Here is a 12,929-nt window from a genome sequence, read left to right on the forward strand (position 1 = left end):
CCTTGGCCCATGGTCCCCACCTGCCCTCTCTGGAGCGTTCCTGCAGTTCCCTGCCAGGCCATTGGTGTGGTTAGAGGTAGGAAGGACCAGTGGCTCCATGCTGAGTCAGTCACAGCATCCTAGAAGCTGTTGTCCCGGCTGACCCCGGGTTCTTCACAGCTCCACTCATATGCTCCAGTACCAGGCTTGGCGTGATTGTCCCAGCCCCAGGCTGACCTACTGCAGCATGGGCCCCCCTACCAGCAGAGCCCGGGAGAACCAAGTAGGTGGCTGCTCCCTTCTCTGATCGTTTATCCTCTCTTCCTTCTGAGCTGAAATTTCAGAGGAGGAACATGCTGAAGGTGACCCGCAGACCTGAACTTGGGGGGCATGGCCTGTGGTGGGTGGGGAGGAGTCGGCTGCTAGACTTTAGACGCTACCATGGCTATGGCATCTTAACCCTTAAGCCGGGGCCTGCTGGAAGCCTGCCTCAGCGCATCTCTGCGCTTCTGCTCAGAGATCCCTGGGGCTTGGGAACTTTCTAGAAGTTGAGGGGCTACTGCTTCCAGGCTGGACAAGAGGAAGCCATGGCAAGTACTGTGCATACTGTTGAGTGGGAGCAACATAGCTTTGGAACATGGCCCCCTCTGCAGCCCTTGGTAATGTGGACAGGGCCACTGTTGTGCTTGTAAGTTGCTTTGCTAACCGAGGTTGTTTATCAAAGCATGTGTGCAGTGTCCTAACCTGCTGCCCAGGCTGCCTCTGGGATTAGCCGTAAGGATACGAGCAGTAATAATAAGAGCTGCCAGATGCCGGAGAGACAGCAGGAACACGCCAGGTCCGTTACTGAGCCCACTTCACAGAGAGGGAAGTTGAGGTTCAGAGCTGTGTTCTTGGCTGCCCTGCCAGGAAGCGCAAGGCTGGGTCTGGCTCCTCCAAAGTGAAAAGGCGACAGAGCCAGCATCTCACTGTGTTTAGAGAGAAGCATCCAGAATCCTGAGATAGCACCTGGCATTCTTATGGCTTTTCCATTTCAGGTTCCCTGACCCTCTGTCCTCAGGCAGCCCATGCAGGGCCCTGTCTTTTTGACACAGGAATAGAAGAGGTAGCTTGGGGTTTCCAGACATGGTGGCTTGCTCAAGGCCATAGAGACTTGACACTGGATCTGGACGAGGAGGCCTCTGGCTAGTGCTAGGTGCTGCGGATGGAGCCCTGTGGCTGTTTCCAGAAGAATCCCCTCAGACCCTCATGCGGTGCAGGAAGCCCAGCTGCATGAGGCCAACTTCTGCTTGTGGTGGGAGGCATGGCACCAAAATATGTTAGGGATGCAAGAGAATATTAGAATATTATTTTGACTGAAACTAAGGCCTCATGAGTGTCAGACAAGCACTCCAACCTAAGAAACTTTTAATTTCTTCTAAAAAACAGACTCAAAGAAGAACTTTTAGATTTAAGAAAACATTGCAAGTTATAAATTGACATTGTTTTCTTCAGACAATGCCACCAGGAAGTAATTTTAAAAAATTTTTAGGGGTGAAGAGATCCATATCCCAGCACATGGTCAAAATCTGATGTGAGGCAGTGGACTGACTCTCAGGGTGGTGGCAGAGCAAGCGTCTGCACCTGGACTCACCTTGCAAAGACTGTGTGACCACAGGGTGTCTCTGGGCCTCTCGGAGCCCATGTTTCCTAAGCTGGGATAATGTCCCCACAGCCCTGGCAGGGTTGTTTGGATAAAGAAGCAGGGAGATGGTGATGTTGCAAACAGCTTGGCACAGACCCTGGCACCCAGTTCGTGGAAGCTGCCACGGCCATGTGATTACAGGCTCACTCATAATCCCGGGCAGGAGATTCCATACAGACTCCACTACATCCTGTCTCAGTGCCTGCTTACCCACCTTGGGAGAGCTGAGACATGGCCCTGTGGGTAGATCCGACACCTTGGAACATCTGCTGTGAACCCCTGGGGACAGGGCTCTGATGAGGAGGCGGGGCTGTCAGGAGGTGGGACCTAGTTCTAACTACAAAAGTCACATTAGAATCTGGGCTTGGCCGGGCGGTGGTGGCGCACGCCTTTAATCCCAGCACTCGGGAGGCAGAGCCAGGCGGATCTCTGTGAGTTCGAGGCCAGCCTGGACTACCAAGTGAGTTCCAGGACAGGCGCAAAGCTACACAGAGAAACCCTGTCTCGAAAAACCAAAAAAAAAAAAAAAAGAATCTGGGCTTGGAAGTACATGCCTGGAATCCCAGAACCAGGAGGATCACAAGTTCTAGGCCAGCCTGGACAACATAGGTCCTGTTCAAACACACACACACACACACGCACACGCACGCGCACGCGCACGCACAGACATGTGCACTCACATATTCTTAAGCCCTTAGTTCTGAGTTATCATTCTAACATAGGGGTCACATCAGACATCTAAAGGCTCAATTCTAACCTATTGACTGAATCTCCTGTGTGTGTGTGTGTGTGTGTGTGTGTGTGTGTGTGTGTATGTGTGTCAGGGTGTTTGAGAAAGATTCTTATGTAACTCAGCCTCAAAGTTGCTATATAACCAAGGCTAGTCTTGAACTTCTAATTCTGCCTTGACCTCCTGAGTGCTGGGATTGCTAGAGCCCAGCTCTTCTATGCTAACATAGCATCCAATATCAGGACAGTCTACCTGAAAAACCTGGTTCAGATTCCTCCGGAAAATGAGGAGATCTGATACCCCTGACCCCTCATTCCAAACAGAGTGGGGTCCCATTGACACAAACAAGAGCCCTTCTGTTTGCCTCAGTCTCCTCCCTGCCCCTCCCAGGGCCTCCACCACCCCAGCCCTCATATACACTTGCCGTCTGGGCCAGTGACGTCAGAGGCCTTCAGCATTGCACTGTTGGCGCTGAACTCATGGGGAAGCAACAAGGGCCTTGGGTTAAGGTCACCTCTGTCCACCCACCCCCACACTGGGGATGGAACCAGGGCTTTTCACATGCTGGGCAAGTACTCCACTGCTGAGCTGCGTACCAGCCCTTGCTTTTCTTACATACCTTTCCTTGCCTACAGCCACCAAGGTTTCCTTCAGACTTGTGGAAACTCAGGGTATATATTCTGAACAGGTTTCACCCCAGAGATGCTTCTTTGAACGTCCCCTTTGGTGTCCTCTTTCTGGACCAATCCTCTCCCCAGTCATCCTTGAGACCCAGTGTATAAGCCATTTCCTGGGGGAAGCCCTCTGTCCCTGCATAACTGTGGCCTTTACTGCAGCCCCTTGTCTCAGACAGGAGACGATCAGTGTGGATGTGACACCTCTGACGTCTCTATGTCCCCTGTTGCTGGTCAGCGTTGGCCTCCAGCAGGGGTTGGAAATGCCAGCCTCCACTAACACTGGCTCTTTCCTCTGTCCCTTGGGCCACAGTGTCCTGCTGGATAGCTGTTTGGTGGTGGAGGCTGATGTGGACCAGTGCCAGCTAGGCAGGACACAGCCACAGATAGCATCACTCCAGGTAAAGTCCCAAGCCCCGGGGACCTGGGGCCGTTGATGATGGGGTAGCAATGGGGTTTGCTGGTGAGCTGTCCATAGGACAGAGAAGGCTGGGGCTGAGATTGCAGGGGGATCCCCAGGGGCTGGTGTGTGGAGAGAGGTGTGGGCCTGGAGTAAAGATTCAGGAGGTGGCTGCTTGGGTAGCTCTGTCTCCTTGAACAGGGCCTCACAGGGGTCCCTGGGTTTAGGGCCTTGGACTTCAATGCACACTGCCCTCTACAGGTAGTAGGTCACCTCCTTGGATGGCCCAGGAGATGAGCTACCCCCATTGTACTGGGTGGGGTAGGAGTTGGAGGAGTCCAGTGAGGCACCCAGTGTCCCCTCTACGTGTCTCTGCAGGAGCTGCCCGAGAAGGAGGAGGTGGAGGAGGTAGAGGAGGAGGCCACCAGCTCAGCAGGTAGGAGTGACGTTGTATAAGGATGCCTGGGGGACTAGCGGGCCTGTGGCAGCTTGGGTGGGGGCTTCTTCCATACCTTTCATCTCCTTCCTGCCTGGGGCCCCTCCATTCTGTCCTGGGCAAAGATTCTCTTCTGTGTCTTGGGGCCACATTATTTCAACTAGATGATGTAGTTCAAAGACACTGGGAAAATAAATGATGCCCAGAGACTGGGGGAGTCTTGCCCTGCCAGCCCCTCAGGCCACTTCCTCTCAGGAAAAAATGTAGCATAACCTGTGCAGAAACCCTAGGGGTAGAGGGTGCAGAGCCTGTAAATGGCATGACCACGCCCCATCTCTGTGGTCACACCACATCCTTCTGAGCATGTCCTGGGTGGGCAGCTCCATCTGCACCCAGCTCTGTACTGTGGTCCTCTCTGCCACCCCAATCCCAGGCCTGGTGCCTTAGTCAGTGTTCTATTGCTGTGAAGAGACACCATGACTTCAGCAACTTCTAAAAAGGAAAACATTTAATTGGGGTTGGCTTACAGGTTCGGAGGTTCAGTCTGTTATCGTCACGGTGGGGAGCGTGGCTGCATGCAGGCAGACATGGTGTTGGAAAGGTAGCTGAGAGTTCTACATCTGCATTGGCAGGCAGCAGGAAGAGAAGAGGGACACTGGGCCTGGCTGGAGCATTTGAAACCTCAAAGCCCACCCCCAGTGATGCACTTCCTCCAACAAGGCCACACCTAATAGTGCCATTCCCTGGGAGCTGTGGGGGACTGTTTCATTCAAACTACCACACCTGGTAACCTCAGAGATGGGGTACTAAGGAGGAGGCTGGGTCAGTGCCCCTGGAAGGAGGGCATCCTGGCCAGCATGGCTGAATTCCTAATGCACCTCCATGGTCTGTTCTTCAAGCTGCTGGCCCTTGAGTTGCCTGATGAGGCTGATAGATTATTTTACAGATAACAAAACTAGGGTGTGATGTGTCCCAGTGTAGGCAAAAAGTGAAGGCATAAACTACATTGGCTTCCAGCTCCTCCTTGCCGTGGGACCTGGAGCTAGCTTTGTCGAAGTGGAGCTGTGCTAGGACCTCCCACACAGGCTGAGTGGCAGTACAGCCTATCACTCAAAAGCCTTCTCTATTGACATCAGCACTCACCTGTGGGAACCTATGGTGTCCAGACTGGACCCTGGGCATCCACATAGAAGTGAAGGCTAGAACCGAAGAACAGGCTGGCTCTGTCCCCTTCCCCAGGTAGTCTTGGAAAGTAGTGCCCATCGCTACTCAAGCTGACAGCCTCAGTGTCTCCTAGAAACTGGTTAGAAATGTAGAATTCAGATCCCACCAAGCCCCGCGGAGCCAGAATCTGCCTAACTGTCTGGTGATTTGTCTCCATGTTGGCGTTTGGGGCAATGGCTTTGAGTCTCACTCTTGGATAGCTGGAGCAGTGGGCATCAGGACCATGTAAGCCTCTTCGAGGGATTCTAGCATGCAGCCCATTGACCCAGGGCCCTAGCGTTGTGTCTGCTTCTGGTTGGAAGAAAGGCGAATTGGATGCAGGGTTTCTTTGAAAAGGAAAATCATTCTGAGCTCAGCACATTGGAGCCTGGGTTCTGAAGTTCCAAGTCTTTCAGCTCCGGATTCTGAGTCTGGCATCTTTTGAATCTGACGTGGGGAATACTCCTGTGGCTGATCAGCAGACCCAGGGCTCCAGGGAGTGCCTTGGAGCTATGGGGAGGACCATCTATGTCACTTGGTGATGCTTTTAAGGTTGAGCATTGGGGGAAAAAATGGTGCTTCAGACCTGAGCAGGGCTGATAACAGCAGGCAGGTATTAGTTTGGTCAATATCAGTGCTTGGAAGAAGCCCTACTGGCCCCACCTTCCTCAACTCAGCTCCTGATTACAGTCCCCAGGGCCACACCTCTGTCTGCCACCTTCTGGACCCAATACCATGGCTAAACCAGGCCTGAATATGGAGCTGAATCGCTTGGTCCAGGACCAGCCACCTGGCCAGGAGGGCCCCAGGCCCGGCCCCCCAAACCCGGCCGAGCACCTCCCCAATGTGCCCAGCTATCATCCTACAATCACCCGCATTCCTGTCCTGGTTTCCCGGAGGACAGCCTTGTCCAACTCCAGCTTCGCCAAGGGGACCAGGAGCTCCATCCGTCGCCTGGGTAGTGTGGTCTCGCCCCAGCATGCTTGGGATGTGGCATAACAGGGTTTTTGCATGGCTTGGGCTGTCTTCCCACCTGTGTGGCATGCTGGGGGAACATGCTTTGCATTCATGGAATTCCCCTTCCTCTAAAGATCTCCCTCCCGCTTTATAGTGACTTTCGGGCATTCAGTCCTTTTCTTTCCATATGCCTAAATTTTCAGTTAGCAATTTAGTTCTTCAACTACATATACTTTCTGCAGGTCATCATTTTATATAGGCAGTCATTCCTACTCTAGTTTTTTTTTTTTTTTAACTGAGTCTTTTCTCTAGACCATGAAGCTTGGGGAGAACGCTGGTAGAAGGGGTAGGGGTCACTCCCACCCCTAACTGAAGTGCTGTGGACAGTCAATAGCTTCTAGGGGAGGAGGAATCAGTTTTCTTTAAGGATATGGCTCCTAGTAGGTCAACTATGTTCTGATGGATGGCCTCCTACTCAGGAGTTTATATGAAGAGCACAAGTTGGAGTTGATAGGTTATTATAAAAAATAAAAAGGACATGAAGTTGGGGGGAGTAGGAAGGTGGGGTGAATCTGGGGGGAGTTGGGAGTGAATATGATCAAAATACATGGCATGAAATCCTCAAGAATTAATAAAAATGTTTTTAAAAGAAGGAAGAGAGGCCATGGAAGGAGGGGTACCAGATGGTGGAGTGATGTGAGGTCCATTGTAGGCAGACTTGCCTGCCTGTGAGAGTCTACTGGGTCTTCTGAGGGACATTGGTATCTACTGATTCAGGGACAGTGGAAGCAGGCAGGTGCAGGCAGGTGCAGGCAGGTTCAGGCAGAAGAAGCAGGCAGGTGCAAACAGGTGCAGGCAGGTTCAGGCAGAAGAAGCAGGCAGGTGCAGGCAGGTGCAGGCAGGTTCAGGCAGGTGAAGCAGGCAGGTGCAGGCAGGTACAGGCAGGAGAAGCAGGCAGGTGCAGACAGGAGAAGCAGGCAGGTGCAGACAGGAGAAGTAGGCAGGTGCAGACAGGAGAAGCAGGCAGGTGCAGGCAGGAGAAGCAGGCAGGTGCAGGCAGGTGCAGACAGGTGAAGCAGGCAGGTGCAGGCAGGTGCAGGCAGATGTAGACAGGAGAAGCAGGCAGGAGAAGCAGGCAGGAGAAGCAGGCAGGTGCAGACAGGAGAAGCAGGCAGGTGCAGACAGGAGAAGCAGGCAGGTGCAGACAGGAGAAGCAGGCAGGTGCAGGCAGGAGAAGCAGGCAGGAGAAGCAGGCAGGAGAAGCAGGCAGGTGCAGACAGGAGAAGCAGGCAGGTGCAGACAGGAGAAGCAGGCAGGTGCAGGCAGGAGAAGCAGGCAGGAGAAGCAGGCAGGTGCAGGCAGGAGAAGCAGGCAGGAGAAGCAGGCAGGTGCAGGCAGGTACAGACAGGAGAAGCAGGCAGGTGCAGGCAGGTGCAGGCAGGTGCAGACAGGAGAAGCAGGCAGGCGCAGGAAGACCAGGAGAAGGGATTCTTGGGGTTCAGTGCAGATTGAGGGCCTGTCCAAACTTGTTCCTGGGCTGATACTGCTCACTGGCTAATGACAAAGTACTTGGGGAGTACAGGTGCCCCGAGGTAACCTCTGTCCCTTTCTGCCTTGGTTTAAGTCAGTCTTCCCACTCTGCCTTTGATGTGAAGGACGGCTGTGCTGACTCTGGGCCAGGCTGTCTCTGAGATCGGAGCAGGTAGGAGGAGCAGGACTCTCCGTAAGAAAGGGCCTGGCTGTCTTGTCTCCTCTTCCTGGCTGGCGATGGGCACAGAATGGGGTGAGCTTCTCTCTGATCATCCCTGCAGTGAAGGGTGACACCCAGGCTCTGTCTGCCGGCAGCTGGGCCCCAGCCTTGCTGCTCCACAGGACCCGACTTCTGCCTCTTTTGCTGGATTTTCTCCTTCCTATTTTTATCTAGTTGTACGTGAACAGGAAAACTTTTAATGACTAGCCAAAGGGAAAACTGGCAAGGCTTGCCGGAGACGGAAGGTGTCAACAGTTTGATTCTGTGTTGCAATGATAAAATGCTGAACAAAAGCAACTTGTGGAGGCAAAGGGTTTATTTCAGTTTACACTTCTGGATCACAGTGCATCACTAAAAGAAGCCAACACAGGCTCTCAAGGCAGGAACCTGGAGCAGAAACCGTGGAGGAGTGCTGCTTACTGGCTCGTTCCCCTTGGTTTGCTCAGCTAGATGGCTCCCATAGCAGTTAGCAATTAAGAAAATGCTTCCCAGACATGCCCACGGCTAATCTGATGGAGGCAACTCCCAATGGAAACTCTCTCAGGTAAGTCTGGGCTCTGTCCAGCTGGCAGGTAAAGCTAACTAGGAGGCTAGGCCTATCCCAGCACCCAGGAAGTCTGACGCGACAAATCAAGACTCTGCCTCAAAACAAACAAACAAACAAACAAACAAACAACAGCAACCCCACCGCCACCCCCACCCCCACCAACCCAGAAACAGAAATAGAAAGCGTCAATAGGACTAACCACAAATACATGGGGGAAGGGATGGAGCTGAGTTTCTTGTGAGATACAGAGCCTGCTGAAGGCTTGGAGCCCAGAGGGGCTTCCTCTGTGCCAAGGCCACAGAAGCATTGACCTTACTGGTCCCCTCTGCACTCAAGACGGAGGGAGAGTGACAGTGGGGTGTCATGGTCTCATTCTCTGTCTCCCCTTTTCTGGTCTGTGCGTCTGGAACCGTCTATGTCCTCCCTGGGGTTTGGGGACTCTGGCTGGGAAACACTCCCAGCAGTACTGTGCCAATGTGCCTGGTACTGTGATGCCGCACACGAGGGTTTTAGCGCTACAGAAGACAACCCAGTGCAGCAAGAATGGTGTTCCTGGTCTGGGTGTGGTGGTGCGCATCTGTAACCCCAGCATTTGGGAGTTAAGGCTAGCCTGGGTTACGTAGCAAGACCTTGCCTCAAAACAAAAGGAAAACAGCCAATCTGGCAGTTGGTTAGTTATGCCTCAGCACTTCTGAGCTGGGTCTGAATCTGCACTGAAGCAGGTTTCTATCCTACACTTCCCTTCTCCACAAGACGGAAACTGAGTAACACTGCTCCGCAGAGCAGCTGGGGAGGCTAACCCGCCCTGCTGTTCTGCTGAGAGCCCACAGCCCCAGACACTTAGGGAGCTGAAGCGAGAGTGTTGGTTGAACCCAGAATACACAGCAGCTCAAACCACAGCAAGACCCCATTTCAGGGGCTGGTGAGGGAAGGGAATAGATGTTAATACTCAACATTTAAAAACAAATATAAGAAGCCCAGCATTAGTGGCACATGCTTTTCATCCCAGCACTGGAGAGGCAGAGACAGGCAGATCTCTGTGAGTTCAAGGCCAGCCTGGTCTACAGAGTGGGTTCCAGGACACACCTGTTAAGCAGCACTGTGGAGACTGAGGCAAGAAGACTGGGGGTTCAAGGCTGACGTGGGTTACATAGTGAAACCCAGGAAGGAAGGGAGGGAGGGAAGGAGGGAGGAAGGGAGGGAGGGAGGGAGGGAGGAGGGAGGGAGGGAGGGAGGGACGGACGGACGGAGGGAGGGACGGAGGGAGGGGGGAGGGAGGGAGGGCAGGCTGGCCAGCAATGTGGTTCAGTCGGTCAAGGTGCTTGATGCCAACCCTGGTGACTGATTCCCAGAATGGAAGGGGAGAACCAATTCCCACAAGTTGTCCTGTGACCTACACACACACACACACACACACACACACACACACACACACACACACACACACTCACTCGTGCACACTTGTGCACACTCGCGCACACTATAGTATGTGCTTACATGTAATAAATAAATGTAATTTTTTTTTTTAAAGACAGGGTTTCTCTGTGTATCCCTGGCTGTCCTGGAACTTGCTTTATAGTCCAGGCTAGCCTTGAACTCAGAGCTCCACCTGCCTCTACCTCCAAAATGCTTGGATTAAAGGCATGTGCCGCTAAGCCTGGCTTAATAAATGTAATAAATTAATAAGTCCCTGAGCTGGATTTGGTGAGGATGGAACATACTGTATACATCCCGGGCCTGGAGCTGAGGCTATGCTGGAGGCAGCGCTGGGACCCTGAGGTCTAGCCTTTAGGGTCCTTCCTCTTCTGCTCCCATGGGGACTAGCGGGCAGTGGCTGAGGCCTCTCCTCCTCTCCTGAGCCTGGAGGACCTCTCGTCAGTCTAGCGCCGTGGTCACAACCTTCCCAAGGCTACGACCCTTTAGTGCAGTTCCTCATGGTGTGATGAGCCCCCACCATAAAATTATTTCGTTGCTACTTCATAACTGTAATTTTGTTACTGGTAGGACTCTTAATGTAAATATCTGATATGTAACCCCAGTGGGGGTCCAGGCCCACAGGTTGAGAACTGCTGAATTCTAGCAAATGATGACCTGCCTCAGTGTTCAAAAAAACTTTCCCATTCTTGCTGGTCCTCCTCTGGTGTGTGTTGGAGGGAGGGTCCGTATGACTTACCAAAACAAGCACCCAGGTCTGAGGGCCCCTTCCATTCCCATTGTATAGCTGTAAGCTGTGCACTGGACTTCCTGTGGTGACCCTGAGCAGAAACATCCCAGGGACAGTTATTTCAGAGTACCTTCCCTGCCTTGCTGTGGAGCAGGCTTGCAGCCCGCTACCTCTAAGGCTCCCTGCTAGAAGTCAGCCCTCCAGTGCCTCTGAGTCCTCAAGGTGGCGCCATACACAAACTCCCTAGGAAGTACCTGATACTGAAGACTGCCCAGGCTTGTCAGAGGTCCAACCAGACAGCAGATGACTTCTAGGGGCCCCTGGTATGGATGCTAATACCCTCCAAAGCAGATTCTTAGGTAAACACGTGACTAAAACAGCAAATACATCTGAATTGGAGTCCCTTCAAGAATCCGAGGCCTTGGTTCCTGCCCTCCCTACAGGCTTGGAAGATATGGTTTCTCCTACCTTGAGAGGGGAGCAGATGGGCCTGCCTGTGTGACACTTAGTCCCAGCCTCCCCAAGTGGCTGCTGCTTTCCACACTGGGAAGCTAAGGGAGAATTTTGGGGCATTGATGCTGGATTTCCAGCTCATGGGTTTGGGGCTGGGGTGGTGATGCACAGAGGGCCTCAGGCTGCATGGAGCTTGGCTGGGGACTGCATGGGGGAGGCGTAGCCACCAGAGACCCTCCAAACACAGTCCCAGGACCTGGCCTCTCTCTCTCTGACTTTCCCCTCCTTCCTCTTCCCAGTACCAGCCACGAAAGAGCACCCAGAGGTCCAGGTAGAAGACACGGATGCTGACAGTCGCCCCCTCATCCCAGAGGAGAAGTTACCTTCACCAGAGAGACCACCACCCTCTCCTACCAAATCTGACACCCTCAGGGTCCCCGGCTCCGATGCAGCAGCCCTCAGGTTAGCCGTGATGATTTGGCTTCTGTCCTCACGGTGCCACTAGCCCATTTGTCATGATGGGAAACAGCAGGGCTGAGATCTCCGAGTCAGCAGGTGGTCCTGAGAAGTATTCTCAGCACCCTAGCTCAGACACCCTCACCTGTGGTACAGACGGATGCTACTACAGAAATGCCGATGTTTACACTACCCTAAACGTGACAGCTAACTTCTGTCCCCTCTTTTATATTGTTTTATTTTACATTTTGGCAGAGTATTGCTTCATAAATAGCACATATGATTATAAATTGCCAGAGTGTTAGGTCTTGTTTATTTTTCCTCTCATTTTTGTTTCTAGTCCAGGACCTCACATACTAGTCAAGAGCTCATACTCCCAGCATCTCTTAACAATTTAAACATGTGGTTTTTATTAATATTTTTATTTATTTAGTGTGTGCATGGTCCATGGCATGTGTGCAGGGGTCAGAAGACAACTTTGTGGCCATCGATCCTCTCCATCTACCTTTACAAGATTCTGGGGATTGAATTTAGGTCTCCAGTTTTTCATGGCGAGCACCTTTACCCACAGAACCATCTCATCCACCAGCACCCAGGGTCTCCTTTTTGAACTGAATCCATTCCTGTGTGCCCTTAGCTGATCACAGTTCTCCTGAGTTTGGCACACTGAACCCCGATCCTCACAGCTGGGCAGACTCCGTAACCACATTCTCTTCCAACACTCTTCTTCTCTTTTTTCTTCTCTTTCCTTTTCTCCTTTCTTTTCTTTCTTTTTTCTTTTTCTTTTTCTCTTTCCTTTTTTCTTTTTTTTTTTGAGTCAGTATCTCACCATGGAGCCCAGGCTTGCTTTGAACTCACAAGCTTCCTGCTCTGCTCCCCCAGGGACTGTGGAGGTGTGCCATTATACCTATCCATCCTAACTTCCTTTATGTGTCCCAAAGGACCTTTCTATGTGGGTCCATCCACATGCATTCTCATGTGGGGTTCACTCAAATTTAGGTCCTAAGCCCTCATCCTCTTGTTCCCTGCTCTTCTGACCCTCACTTGACAAGCTGATGGATTGCCTTCATGTGCTAACACGCCTATCTATGTCCCCAGACTCTTGGTTCCGTGTGCTAGCACTGGGCATTTTGTGTTTATATGCTAATCCAAGTCTTTGGGAAGTGGCCATTCTTCCTTTCTGCATTCATTAGCTCATGTTCAATAGCACATGAATCGAATCTCAGCACTCAGGAGGCTAAGGCAGGAGGATCACAAGTTTGGAAACAGCTCAGGCCACATGACAGGACCCTGTTTAAAAATGAAAAAGACAATGAGAGAGAAACACACACACACACACACACACACACACACACACACACACACACACACACCAGACAGGCACACATAGAGCTACATAGACACACAGGAAATTATCCCTAGATGTTGGCCTGATCTGCATCCTCCAGGTACCATCTTTGTGTTTCTGTATTGACTTACTCTGCTCCACCCTAAGT

General features: G+C 52.2%; 1 protein-coding gene across 1 annotated transcript in view; it reads left to right on the forward strand.

Moving 5' to 3' along the window:
• Positions 1 to 12,929, forward strand: part of LOC128103182 (cyclic nucleotide-gated cation channel beta-1-like) — a 42,670-nt gene continuing 29,741 nt past the window's right edge. The window contains exons 1-5 of the mRNA XM_052727313.1: positions 1 to 262; positions 3,381 to 3,468; positions 3,846 to 3,903; positions 5,797 to 6,064; positions 11,277 to 11,439. Coding sequence (XP_052583273.1) covers positions 5,842 to 6,064; positions 11,277 to 11,439 — 386 coding nt within the window. The 5' untranslated portion in view covers positions 1 to 262; positions 3,381 to 3,468; positions 3,846 to 3,903; positions 5,797 to 5,841. The remainder of the gene's footprint in view (positions 263 to 3,380; positions 3,469 to 3,845; positions 3,904 to 5,796; positions 6,065 to 11,276; positions 11,440 to 12,929) is intronic.

This window comes from Peromyscus californicus, unplaced genomic scaffold (assembly GCF_007827085.1).
Source record: "Peromyscus californicus insignis strain IS unplaced genomic scaffold, ASM782708v3 Scaffold_8__1_contigs__length_139910024, whole genome shotgun sequence".
Taxonomy (NCBI): domain Eukaryota; kingdom Metazoa; phylum Chordata; class Mammalia; order Rodentia; family Cricetidae; genus Peromyscus; species Peromyscus californicus.